The 14315-nt window shown below is 32.4% G+C and overlaps 1 protein-coding gene across 1 annotated transcript; it reads left to right on the forward strand.

The window, feature by feature from the left end:
• Positions 1-2809: 2809 nt before the first annotated feature.
• LOC114285258 (uncharacterized) lies at positions 2810-11203 on the forward strand. The gene is made up of 4 exons (XM_028228296.2): positions 2810-3276; positions 3908-4024; positions 4131-4201; positions 10755-11203. The coding sequence occupies exons 1-4, from the start codon at positions 3088-3090 to the stop codon at positions 11002-11004; spliced, it is 627 nt and encodes a 208-aa protein (XP_028084097.1). The 5' UTR covers positions 2810-3087; the 3' UTR covers positions 11005-11203.
• The last annotated feature ends 3112 nt before the right edge of the window (positions 11204-14315 follow it).

Consider the following 14315-nt stretch of genomic DNA (forward strand, 5'->3'; position numbering starts at 1 on the left):
GAGCTCGTCATCGGGTGTGCATGCGATGACATCCAAGTCGTAAAGGCCGTCAAAAATGGGGTGTCTACAATAACTGTTTTATATTTGATTGTTACAATAGATGTACTACACTCACATCTTCATATTTATTTTTATATTTATAATTCCTTACTTTAATTTCATTTTAGAATTTTAAAATAGATGAGTTTTACTTGGTGGATGCTGGGTATACAAACATGAAAGGATATCTTGAACTTTACAAAGGAAAGAGATACCATCTAGCTCAATTTGAATATGGTCAACCCCCCCTTCCCCCAAAATGCACAAGAAAAATTCAACCAAACACATCCATCACTTAGAAGTGTCATAGAAAAAACATTTGGGGTTTGGAAAGTTAAATTACCAATAATAAAGGATATCCCACCAAACTATAAGTGGCCAACCCAAGTCAAACTTGTTTATACAATAATGGCAATTCATAATTTCATCCGACGAAGTGAGTTCCGCGATATTGCATTTGACTCTGATGATAGATTCACAGATTATGTGCCTAATGAAGAGGAATGATTTTCGTCTCAACAAGCACGCCATAGAAATCATGTTGTAGGTGATGACAACGAGATGGAAGTGAGGAGACATAATATTTGTATGTCAATTTGCGGACGAAATTAGGAGTTCTTTAAATATCTAGGAAGTTTTATTTTTATTGCCTTAATAGTACACAACAAAAGCTATTTTATAGCTTATTTACCAAATATTACTCTGCTGCTTAAATTTATAATCTCACAGCTGCACTAAATAGGTTACCAACTTATGTTCATAGCTGTAAGCTATAATCTATAATTACTTTCCCACAACTCTACCAAATGGGGCCAATATTGTAAAAAGTTTTGACTACAAGAAAAATAAATAAATAAATACAAAACCCCAAAAAACTCTGACTAAAAAGTAGTTTTGAAAATTTCTAACCATAGAAGTTTTTAATTTGTAAAATTTCTAAAAATTACTTTCAAAATATACACCTCAAAAATTAGTTTCAAAACTCATAATCAAACAAGTTTTAAATTTTTATTTTTATTTTTTTTCAAAAACTTATCTTCTAAAATGAATTTCAAAACTAAGCCAAACGGAGCTAGAAATTAGTCCACTTTGATTGTGTTGTTTTTTGATTACATTAAAAAAAAAAAAAGAAAAAAAAAAAAAAAGATTGTGTTGTTTTAGTCTTTAGCCCTGTTTGGTACAGCTTAATTTCAGCTTATTTCAGCTTTCAGCTTAATTTAAGCTATTTTGATGTGTTTGGTTTAGCTTATAGCTTATAGCTTATAGCTTTGTGGAAGTCAGAAAACAGCTTATTCTTTGAGTGGGGTAGGATATGCTTTAAGAATAAGCTGGAAATCAGCTTAAGCTGAAAGTTATAAGCTATAAGCACTTTCCCACAACTCTACCAAACGGGGCTTTTGTTTGGAAAGAGTTAAAATAGTCTGAATTTTTGACTTTTTGACTATTTTAGCCTGACTTTTTTAAGCTTCGTTTGGCATTGGCTACGGTAGCCAACTTTTTTGTGTTGAGACTTTTTTAGCCTGGTTTTTTTAGTCTCATTTGGTGTTTGTTTTTTTGGCTTTTTTTACTTTTGTAAGAGAAAAAGTATAATGATTATGGTTTGGATATGATATTTTATCTTATTGGCTTATATAACCTATTTTGTCTTTTATGTTTTTTTAGTCCTAAAATGTTTACCAAACGATGACTTAGTCTCGTTTGGTTTTTATTTTTGATTTTTTTTGACTTTTGTGAAAGAAAATGTATAATGATTATAATTTGAATGTAACATTTTGTTTTATTAGTTCATGTAGTCAATTTTGTCTTTTGTGCTTTTTTAGCCAAAAAGCCAAAACCAAACATAGCTTTAGTCTATAGAATTCATCACAAGTCTTATCTCGATAATTCAAATTCTTTATTTTTTAGATCATAATATATAAATTATTCATAAAAAATAAGTGAATTCGATAACTGTAACCACGTTAATTTATTGCATTTGTCTCTCAAAAAATAGATAATCTAGTTATTAAAAAATATTTATTATTTATTTTTTTATAAATAAATGTTATAAATCAACATTATTATGATTATTGAATCAATTTAATTTTTTTAATACTCTCTCCGTCTCAAAATATTAGGCAAAGTTTGGCAAGTTGAAAAAAAATCAAAAAGCTAAAAAGTTACTCAAAAAGTTAAAAAGTTATCACTATTCACCAAAAGTCAAAAATTACGGCTGCACAACTCCTAATCCTAATTTTCTCCTACACACTAATTTATACAATTTTTTAATACATATTTTTCCATGAAAATTCAAAAAGTTAACCCAAACAACCATATTTTTTTCCACAACTTTTTAGTTCAAAAAGTCAAAAAGTACACTTATTTAGGGCATTCCAAAGTCTCTTATTTTATTTTTCATTATCTCAAAATATTAGTCTATTTTCAAAAATTAAAGACTAAAATAATATAAAATTTTCATTTTGCCATACTTTTAAATTTATTAACAACATAAAAAGTACAATCATGACGATTGATATTTTTAAAAAAATGTACTATTAAAGGATAATTTTGAAAAATTAATATTTTTAAAATATAATAATTATACTATCAAAAAAAATTAAATTTTTGTAAAAGAAATTATTATTTTAAAACAGAAATAATATAAATAATTTACATGTCATAATTAAAAAATAAACAATTCATACTATTTTGATGAGGTGTGTGATCTGCCTAACAAGGCCAAACAACACGGTTTCCAAAAACAGATCAACCTTCTTTTTCTTTTTTTTTTTTTTTTTTTTTTTTTTTTTTTTTTTTTGTCATTTCACAACAAATTTACCCCGGTAACAACCAGACTGCCACCGTAGTTAAAAAAAAAAAAAAGAAGACTTTACCTAACAATCTTGAAGGAAGTTAAACAATATTAACCAACCAGTATCATCATCATCATCGTCATCATCATCTCAGACACTTCTCTTTTCAATGAGAAATAAGATGGATAAAAGAGACATCATCATCGGATCAACAACATAAGAGGGTATATGCTGTAGGGGCAAAGACATTAGAGACATGGCTTCTGACTCTAAATCTACCTTGATGAAACTCAAGCCCAGCACTCAACATGGTTCATCAAAGCTCAAGTTTGATTCATCTATCACCAAGAAGAAGATCGCTGATACCTCTATCAAACGCCCTCTTGATTCCAAGACTAAATCCATCTCCACTTTCACATCCATCTCCACTTTCACAAAATCTGAGGTAACCCATCTCCCAAAAAAAAGTCTTTGCCTTTTATGATTCAGATTTTTTTAATTATTTGTAATGTTTTGAGGATCAAATGATGATTTTCTTGATAAGTTCATTTGGGTTTCTCTGAATTGATCATTCTTTTTCAGTGGATTGGAAAATTTGGGTCTTTGAGACTAATTCTTGATGATTTGTCTGATTTAGGTGCGGTATTTTAGGTAATCCGTAGTGAATTAAGAGATTTTGGGGTACCCTTTTTGTGTTCTCTGTTGGAATTTGAAGCTGGGTACCTGAAAATCTATCTATTTATGTATGTATGTATGTAGGTATGAAAAACAAGAAGACCTAATTGAAATTGCTCTAGGAGATCATGGGTGAGAGTAGTGGGCAACTGAATACAGCAGTTTTTGTTGATTGATTTCACCTTTTTAAATCTTTAAATTAAATGCTAGGCAAAGTTAAATATTTAGAGAAAATCTAGTATTGTAGTTGTGGTTATTTTTGGAAATCAGAATAAAGTACACACCAAGTGAGTTGTATGCTTTATGTAATAGAATAGATGTATATGTAAGCTTATATGTGTTTACCTGCCTTATTATAATTAGGGGTTTGATGAGTTTTAATATGCATTGTTTAAGTGAAGGTGAAAGGAAAAATAACATCGAGCTCTTCAAGAACGACGTCGAAAAAGACTACTATTAAAAAAAGAGAGAAGAAAGTTTACAGCTTGCCAGGCCAGAAGTTTGATGTCCCTGAAGAGGTTCTGGACTGACTCATTTCATGCTTCCAGTTCTGTTTCTTTGATAGAAATTTCATGGCCACCAATTCCCATTAATTTTCCTATGTTTGCTATTTCTTGCTAACAGAGAGAACCCCTGAGGATATTTTATGAGTCATTATCAAAACAGATACCTTCAAGTGAAATGGCGGAGTTTTGGTGAGTTTTCCTTGTACAATTCTTGGTTACTTCTTGTTAAATTTAATTGTACTCTTGTCTTTTATGAAGTTAACTCTTTTGAACTGCTCATTATGAGGTTTGAATATGGCTTTAATTACTTTCATTTGATGCATAAAATCTACAAAGTTAACTAGACTTATTCCAGACAATATACGTCTATATATATGTACATCTATTGCTTTTTACCATTTCAATGTTTTATATTGCTTGTACTGTTGAGTGATATCCTTGATTGATGCCAGTGTTGTTTCCATATCTGCAAGCCGAAGAGGTTAATTACCTTTTGGAAGGAGATTGTATGGTTGCTTGAGCAATTAGTGTTGTCAATTTGATGCAAAGGCTAGTGCTTGTGCCTACCTGGCAGATTTAGGACATAAGGATGGGTTATTGAAAGGCTAGCCTCTTAGAAGTACGAACACTTCTAAATAGTTAACATGTTGTGTCCGACACCATGTCCAACACGACCCTCACCAGATGCTTCCCAACACTTCAACACACATGAAACACATTACAAGTTTGAATAAAGTTATTTGGAATCTAATGATAAAACAAAAACAATATAAATTTATACCTATTCACCTCCGTTAGACCTTACAAATTATTATCTTTGACTTAAATACTTATATGTTAGGTTTTTATTTTTGGCAATTCCGTTTGACAAAACTCCATTCAGTTGTAATTTTATTCGATCTTTTATTTCAGTAAGGTTATGAGTTTTAGATGCGAATCCAACCCTGAATTGTGCCTTGCAGAGATGTTTCAGAAGTTAATTCTTTCATGTTTGCCATTTCGCTGACTATGTCGAGGATCGAGCTGCCCGGTCAACTCACGAAGGTCCAGGGGGCAGTGCCCCCGAAGCAAAAAGCAAAAATACAGTTGAAGTTGTTTGTTCACTCGAGCGAAGGAATGTGCGCTTGAGCGAAGAATCCTTGGTCCTGAGAGTTTTCACTAACTATAAAAATACTGAGAAGTTGCATTTCTCGCTCGAGCAACACTTTGGTGGCTTGAGCGAAGACACTTGAAAAAACAAGCATTTAGTCTCCTCACTTGAGCGAGAGATCCTTCGCTCGAGCGACCTTTGCGGCCCGATTTTCTATAAATATGTGTTTCAGTCAAATTTTAGGGTTACAGCTTCCAGATCTTCTTCTTGGATATTGGGGTTTATATCTTGAGCTTCTTTGCTAGTTTCTTTGATGTTTGTTTGAGTTTAAATTTGGTTTGAAAAGTATACATCAAAGGATTGTTTGTTTCGTTCAATACAAAAGAGAGTATTGTTCTTCGGTCGATTTTGTGGAATTCGAGCCTGAAGCTTTGGTGGATTTCGGAGTGGCTCATAGACGTGATTCGACATTGGCGTTGTGGATTCAACGTTGGGTAAGACAATTCCGAGGTGAAGACGGGCTGGAAGAGGCACATAGAGGTCGGTTCGATTCGGGCATAGATTCGCTAGGTAATTAAAAATACACTTGTGTAATTCCTTTATGTCTTCTTAGTGGATTGTTTTGTGGCTTTTACCCGTGGTTTTTTGTCACAAGTAGAGGCGCTCCAATTATGGTTTTTCCACGTTAAAATCGTTGTGTCGATTTATCTTGATTGTTTAATTGGGATTTTTATTTACTGCTTAAAATTGATACATCATCACAAATCAATATCTAGGGGATTTCTACATTTTTCATTATATATATGACGTATAATGAATGTATGAAGTTATATATTTTTTGGCACATGTCTCCCATGTGTTGTGCCCTGCATATTTTTAAAATTTCCGTGTCAGTGTATCCTTGTCTTGTCACTTGTCCGTGTCTATGTCCGTGCTTTTTAGGTTGGCCTACATAAAAACTTCATTAGAAAATCGACATATACTTCTTGAAATGCCCCTAAATGCCTTTCATATTTACTTTCTATACAAAAAGTAATTTGGTCTTCTTTTTTTTTTTCTTTCCAAAACCGACATTCCTCTCATTATGGTAGAGGATAATAGTTAATAAACTCACAATCCACTTTGTGACTTCGCAAATTTCTATACTTTTGTTAATTTAAACTTCTAGAAGAAGGGAGACTAATATGCATGCATGCACATAGCATGTGTTACCCCTATAGTTCCTACTGTGAGCTTGATGTGCGCCTATGCTCTCCCAAGCATGGTTCCGCAACATTTGTTCTTTGGTAATCAGGAAATGAATTAACATATGATCTGAGATTATTTGAATTTATAAAGATATACTTGTTCTAGTTTATGATAGAGAGGTTTCTTAAATTGGTTTGACTTGGAGCTTGTTCCAGACGATAGCACTATTGGGCCGGGGTTGAATTGTATATAGGGTTTTCAAATGCTAGTTAGGGAGACATTCATTACACTCTTGTACTGAGGTAATCTGGTAAGATTTTATTTTTTATATATATATATATTTTTTTTTTGTGCTTGAGTCCACTTTTATGTACCTTTTTTGTTGATTAGTTAATATTTGGAGATGCTTTTCTCTTTTTCTTCTTAGAGGGGGTATAACATGAACTGATTGTGCTCTGGCTGCTTGTTTCTTTTGTTTCCTTTCATGTGTATTGATATTGATTCCCTATTTTTTGTCTTGGTAATGGTAGGTTTGTCCCTAGTTTAATTAGAATAACAAGGCATTGCTTGTCAATGAGTGGCAATAGACCAACCAGCTTTTTTTCTCTCAGGGCATTTTGTAGTGCTTCAATCTTGAGTTGTCAAGGTAATACAAGTAAGATCTTAAACTTAGTGGAAGCAGCTAACTACTTGAGAAGAAAAAACATTGGTGTACTAGTTCATTGTGAAAACATGTTCCTATCATTGGTGATGTGACCAAGCGTGAGTAAATAACAGGAAAGGGTGAGATAAAGTGGATCCTAAGGTGCTGAATTTATACCTTACTGAGTGGATGACAAATTATACCAGTATTTGGCAAAAATGAAAATTTGGCATACTCACTTTGGAAGGAGTTTGAAAGATTGATAAAGGGGCTTTTCGCTTTGGAAAACTTGTTTACTTGAATATGAGAAGAAAACATAGGTTGTGGAGAACTGTTGAAATGCAAAGCTTGGTGCATCATATTTTTCGAATAGTGATGTGTTAATAATAAACTTTGAGCTTCACATTTTTTTGTTTTCACCCAATTTCTGGGAGAACTCGTTGGAGTTTTTATCAACAACTTGGCACTAGGTGGGATGCAGCTATCGGTCAAGTTAGAAATAGTTTTTTTGGGTGAATAAGTTAGAAATAGTTTGCTAAAGAAGGAAATAAGATAAAGGCTTACTGCTCAATATAACCATTATTCTTTGTGAAAATGAGAGAAGTTGTAGTATGAGCTGAAAACATCATGTTGTGAGAAGTTTGAAAGAAGGTCCAACTCTAGAGGGACTTAATTGCCATAACTACTTCAAGCCTAGGGTTCATTAAAAGGAGGGTAAAATATAAGTGAAAAAGGATGTAAAAAGTGATGGAAACCTGAAGAAAAAGAAGCCCCACAGGAAAAAGGATAATTGGCAGTTCAAACTGAATTGTAGGTAGCTTTGGGCCAAGTTTCCTAGGGTTGTACTACATCTAGGTTAGAATCATTGGCAGTTCAAAATTTTTGGGCAAAACAATGCAGGACAAAAACCTGAAAATTGTGGATTAAGCAGATGTGTCCATGGTGAATTCAATATCTGTTCCTCCAATTACAGTTCCTTACTAGATGTTAGCTGTGTGGTGAAATTAACCTCTGGCTATATTTAAACCATATTTCAGTGCACTTGCACTGAACAGATGGATTGATGCTCTATATTGAGGATCATATTTCAACATACTCGCACTGGCTATATGAGAAAGGGCAATAACTTTATTGTTTCTCCAAAAGTTGCTTTCAGGTGCCTTTTCTGACAGTCATGTGGTATGGTGAGCACCTACAAAGCACAGATATCAGAGAAGGGAGTCGTATCTATATTGTATCTATAGCAGATACTGATAGTCCTAGGATACTCGAGGATACGTATTCGATACTTTCTAAACATATATGATACTTGATATTCTCTTTAATCTTGAGAAGTATTTGATACTTTTCAGATATTCTAGGTCACATATATTGGAATAATTTTTGCATAGCTTTAGAGTATACTTGTTAGGATAAATACAATAACTTTTCAATATTTTGCTTACTTTTAGAGGAGAATAAAATAGCGAGATTAAAGTATACCTTACTTTTTCAATCCTTATAAATGTGTCATACATATATCCTATATCTATATCCATACTTTTAAGAAAGTACTGATACATAAGATAATATGATTATACTAACATCGGATTTCAACTGTTAAACAAGCAAGTAAACTTGTGTACAACGTGTTTGCATATGCACATTTAAGTATGCAAGGAAAAAGTACAAGAGCAGCAAAAACAACTTAGACTTGATGAAATAAAATTTTCATAGGACCTATTACAAAAAAGCAAAGTAGTTGGCCATTGGCTCTAAAACTAATACCTAATTCTTAAAAAAATAGTTTATTACCATTCTTTGAGCTTAGGTATAATATAATCCCAAACCAAACCAAACCAAGCCTTAAGTCCCATCAAATGGGGTCGGCTACATGAATCCTTCTTCTCCACGCGGCCCTATCAAAGGCCATTTCAGGTATAATATAATCCCAAAATTATAAAAATATTTGTTCTTTTAACGAATGTATCTTGACCGTACCCATATCCTATTTTTTTTAGGTACAAAACAAGCTATTATTGCAACTCTTTTTTAAAAGTTGTCTATTCTTAGATCACATTCTGAGCTGTTTTTTTTCCTTATGAGGGGTAGAGCTGGCTCTGTATTTCACTGAACAAATACTAGCAATAACTTCAAATTAGAGCATTCATTGGATCCGTAAATCATTTTTTACCCTTAGGAAGATCATAGGAAAATGCCCATATAAAAAAGCTTGCTTAGAGTTGCTTGACAAGCAATATTCTGCCATTTTGTAGCTTTTCATCTTGCCGTCCACAAAATTCCATTCATTTTCTGTTTACAACCAAACATGGCAATTTCTTCTTGTAGCATTCTTATTTTGAATTTCTTAATGTCAAACACGGGCTTAACATTTTCACTGTTTAATTTTCCTACTTTATATATGATTCTAGCCACTGTAGAATATAAAGCCTTGAACTAAATCACTGAAGTGCAGTTGATGATTATGGCCTACCTTCTGCAGAAAATTTTCTTTGTTGCATAAGTTCTCTTGTACATACACATGATGTATTCATTTTATAAATGTTTTAAAACATATTTGAAGTACACTAGTTGCATTTTGAAGAATTTAGGTAGTGTTTGGTTCACTGGAATGATCATTCCATCAAGATATTCATTCATAGGTTTGGTTAGACTAAAAAAATAATGATAAATGCATTATAAATGGAATAATCTTTCACCATTTCAAGGGAATGTTCATTCCATAGGAAAGTCTAAGGAATCACCATTTTATTCCATTCCCTCTCATTTCAATGAACCAAATAGAGCATTAGAGCATTGTTATTGTAAAGAATGTCAAACTTGGAGTGTGAATGGAAATAAACATGAAATAAGAACAAAAATGGATGAACAGGAACATAGAGGATTAATGTGGTTTGGCCAATCTTGGCCTATGTCCACACACAGCCCCTACGGTCTACATCCTTCGTTCACACTTTGATGGTCTTTATTACATGATAACACCTGTTTATATAAAGAGTGAGAGATACAATCATATCCCTTTAATTAAGGGATTGACACAAATAAAAATACAAAAATCATTATATAAATCATGGGATCTTTGTATCTTCAACAATAAGTGTAAATCTTTGATATCGTTGACAATATGATATTATCTTCAACACTCGTCCTCAAGTTGGAACCCGAAAAAGTTAAAGTGAAGTGTCCAACTTGAACTCAAAAATGAGATGATCGTAACAAATAGTTGTGATGAAGTTGTCAAAAAACAACAACTATGGTAATAGTAACTCTCCCTCAATGACAATTTGGGAGAAAAATAGGCAAGGAGTCAACATCTTGCTAAGAGAGAAATGTGCATGGAATGAACATCTTGTAAACACAACATGTACGGAATGAACATTAAACTCCCTCAAAATTAGAAAACAGGGGAAGTCTAATCGTGATAGTCTCTAGCTTAAACATACATAAAATTATTTCCTAGAAGACAAGACCGTACTCGTAAACTTCCCGTGTTTTCTAACCCTTGGTTTGAAACCTCAGAGGTGCATTGTTTTGCTAAAACTGTAGGGCAATGATATTCACTCTCTATTTGCAGTCTCTTACACTCCCCTTAAAAGAAAAAGAAAAAAAATTGGAGTTAGTGGCTTCAAGTGGAGTGTGAATATCATGGAGCAAATTGTAACAATCATGGTTAATTTTGATATTATAGCTTGGTGGGAACTCTATAATTTCTGCTTTTAGTTACTGAAAATACAGATAGCTTACCAAAATAAATAAATAAATCAATAAGTATTAAAAATAGAAAAGTTACTAATTGAAAGATAATGCGTGCCAAAAAGCAGGATGATGGAACATGGCATGTTGTCAACTGGAAGAGCAAAGAAGGCTTATGAGAAGAAGCAGTTAAGGCAAAAGCAGCTTCGAATGGGAACTCCTATAAAATCACCAGCACCACTGCCACGAAGTAAACCTGAGATTTCAAAAAAGCAGCAACAGGTATCAAAGATTGCTGAAGTAAAAGTTAAGAAAAGAATCATTGAGAGCGACGATGATGACGAGTTTATACTGAGTCCCAAGAGGAGGAAAGGGTAAGAATAAGAAAAAAAAAAAAAACCTTCTTGTTGTTTATAGCAGTGTATTTTTAGAGATTTGATTTTAATTTGAGACCGTAAATTTAACAACAATGAACAACAGAATGAAACCCATAAAAAAGATGATAGATGGAGACATTGTTTAAGTTGTCTGATGTATGGAAACAATAAAAGAGAAATAAGTTCAGAATTCTTGTTTATTTGTTGTTCATCTATATTTGAGTAAATGATGTGACAAGTATATTCTTGTCCGGATTTAAGTAGCATATATAACCATGATTTTCCTTTCTTATCTTGCGCTCATCATGAAATTAATGTTTTGTTTTAGGGCATTGACTTGTTTCTGAAGAATTTAGACTTTTGACATGGACTCTCTCTACTTAGATCTTCTCTAACTAATATCCTGATGTGTTTCACATATCTTGAGTTTGCATTTGGAACAGTAGCTATCTCTTTACCTAAGAAACCGAACCATTTAATACGCCATTGAATTTCATAAGAGCTCCATATTCATCAATAAATGAAGGGTAGACAAAATATTTTCTTTTTCACCTCTAGTAGAAGAACTAAAACACGTACATAAACTGTAGCGAATAAGTCTGTAAACGAGGACTGTAGAAAGTCCCAGATAACAAGCCGCTGAGTAACGAGAAGTCATGATCTTGCACTTATGATTTGACAATACATTCATTGGGGGTTGTCACCTGCCATTAATAATACACTATGATAACGATAGCGACAGCGACGACATTCAATAGAGAAGGAACATGTTGTAGTTCCTTTATGAGTGTCATGGAGCCTTTGTAGAAGACCATGAATATCTGAGTGTAACACTGGCACACACACAGTAGAGTGGTAGTTTTAACACTGGCATGTGCATTGCATGTGAATGATTGTCATAGGAGAAAATGTATATGATCCGGTCCCAGTACTGGGCATGAAACTTTTATTAATGTGTATATATGTATTGTTGATTCTTCATGTATGGGCAGCAAACCAAGGCTTGAGCTCAACTCATTTAAAGCTCAGTTTGTTTGTTAAATGAACGAGCTCGAGTGTAATTTTTATGCTTGTTTAGTAATTGACCTGGCTTGAGTAGATTTAAGCTCTGCTCGAATAGACTCATAAACATAATTATAAAAAATTTAATATTAATTGTTAATAATTATTAAATATATTTTCAGTAATTTATTTTATTTCTTTGTTTATGTTTAGTGTATATACAAATTTACATATTTGATTGATGAAATTTATTGAAAACATAGAACATTTTTTTAATATTTTGTTAACAATTTTCTCTTAATGTGCAAATTAATTAAGGTTTCTTGAGAACCAACGCGAGCTCGGCCTCTTTATGTAATCGAGTTGACTGAGCTAGAGTTTTTCAACTACTCGATGAGTTGTGTTGGAGCTCAATTCTTAAAGCTCGACTAATTTTTATTGAGCTGAACTCGTGCACCAAAAAGCATGGCTCGGCTTATTTGCCAGCCCTATGCATTTGGCACTGTGAGTAGTTAGATCACATGTTGCATTGAAACACCCCAGTTTACAAGTATATTTTGATCAAATGTAATCTACTAGTTGATTAAGATATCATATATATATATATATATATATATATCAGGTTGCAAGTGAATAACTTGCAAGGTCTTGCTGACTAATTATTACCAGGGTAAGGGTAAGATTGTGTCTATTTGGAAAGTGGGTTTGGAGGTTTTTTTTGGGTTAAAATAGTCACAAAAAACAAAACAAGTTTTTTAAGTCAATAAGACAAAATATCAAATTTAACCTATAATCATTACATTCTTTCTCTCAAAAAAAATTAAAAAAAGTCAAAAACTCTTTTCCAACCAAACTTTTTAGCCTCAGGTTAAAAAAAGTTAAAAAGTCAATTCACTTTCCAAACCAAGCCATTGTATTAAGCCCGGCTGGGCAGGGCAGAGTGCATTGATTCAGGGAAAACAGAAGAAGGTCGGTACTTAAATGTCAAGGGGTCCATTAATACTTACCATTAATAGACTCAACATAAACTACCCAATTCTTCTTCACCCCACTTTGATGGATTAGACTTGGACTTGGTGGGTATGTGTAATTGCACATGTTTGTGTTTTTCCTTCTCAACTATTTCTCGAGGCCAGAATCTCTGTCTGGATCCTTCTTTGTTCCAAGCCATATTTCTACTGTGCGATGGGTTTCTCAGACCTGGTCATGTACTGTAGAGAAGCCTTAGGATAAAGAGACGAGTGTTTTTTTTTTTCCTTCTTGATTGTATCTTGGTCATCATCTAGTTGACTGGCTGTGGGTTTTGTTAAAATACTTTTTTTCTCAAAAAGTTTTGGCAACAGAGGGCTCATCACATATTGAAATTGACCAACTCAATCCCCCTATGTTTTTTTTGGATTAACTCACTATAAATACTATAAATAAGAGTCTCACATCAAATAAAACCTAAAAGAATAAGTTAATATACATTTCATTCATGGTTTATATGGTTAAAATTTTAAGTAGGTATGAGTAATTCTAAACAATGGAAGTTGGACTGGGAGCATTTGTTGGACCCTCACAAAGTATTCTGGACAAATTGTACCGCATTGCTGCGCATTTATGAGCTTCCCAATTTCTTCAACAATTATAGGAGGAGGACAATAGGGTATGAGAAACTATATTACAAAACAGTAAAATTTGAATTCAAAAGTAATCTCTTTAGGCCAATCCTTGGTCAAAATGCCAGGTGTTTGCGAAGTGGCTAATATAACCCAAAAAAACTACAATAAAAGTCGACTTGTTCTTTCTATTTTTTCACATTTTTAAAAAAAATAAATTAAAAATATGGTTAATTACATTAATAGTCCCTATAGTTTGGGGTTTGTGTCACTTTAGTCCCTGACTTTTCAATTGTGACACATTTGACCATGAATTTTGAATTTTGTTCCAAATAAGGATAATTGAAAATATCATTAAATTTTTTAAGGGTAAAATCGTCAATTTGATAAAATATAAACTAATTTGACAAAAATAAATGTCAAAAAAATATTTTTAATTTTTTAAAAATTATTTTTATCCACCAATGATAAAATTATGTAAAATTAATAAAAACTACATGATTAATTTTTTAAAATTAATTTTACATGATCATCATCTAAATACATAATAAAAATTAATTTGGTAAAAAAATAAAATAAATGTCTAAAAAATTTATCAATTTTACATAATTTTATTTTTAGTTGGTAGAACTAATTTTTAAAAATTCAAAAATATTTGTTTGACATTTATTTTTGTTAAATTAATTTATATTTTATCAAATTGATAATT

This window comes from Camellia sinensis, chromosome 11 (genome assembly GCF_055761805.1).
Source record: "Camellia sinensis isolate YWXY chromosome 11, ASM5576180v1, whole genome shotgun sequence".
Lineage (NCBI taxonomy): Eukaryota > Viridiplantae > Streptophyta > Magnoliopsida > Ericales > Theaceae > Camellia > Camellia sinensis.

Bases quoted from the DNA above. Each gene is read 5' to 3' on its own strand.
- LOC114285258 (XM_028228296.2), top strand. From the start codon at position 3,088: ATGGCTTCTGACTCTAAATCTACCTTGATGAAACTCAAGCCCAGCACT. The intron at 3,277-3,907 runs GTAACCCATCTC...GTTTAAGTGAAG, and splicing joins CCACTTTCACAAAATCTGAG to GTGAAAGGAAAAATAACATC. The intron at 4,025-4,130 runs GTTCTGGACTGA...TCTTGCTAACAG, and splicing joins AGTTTGATGTCCCTGAAGAG to AGAGAACCCCTGAGGATATT.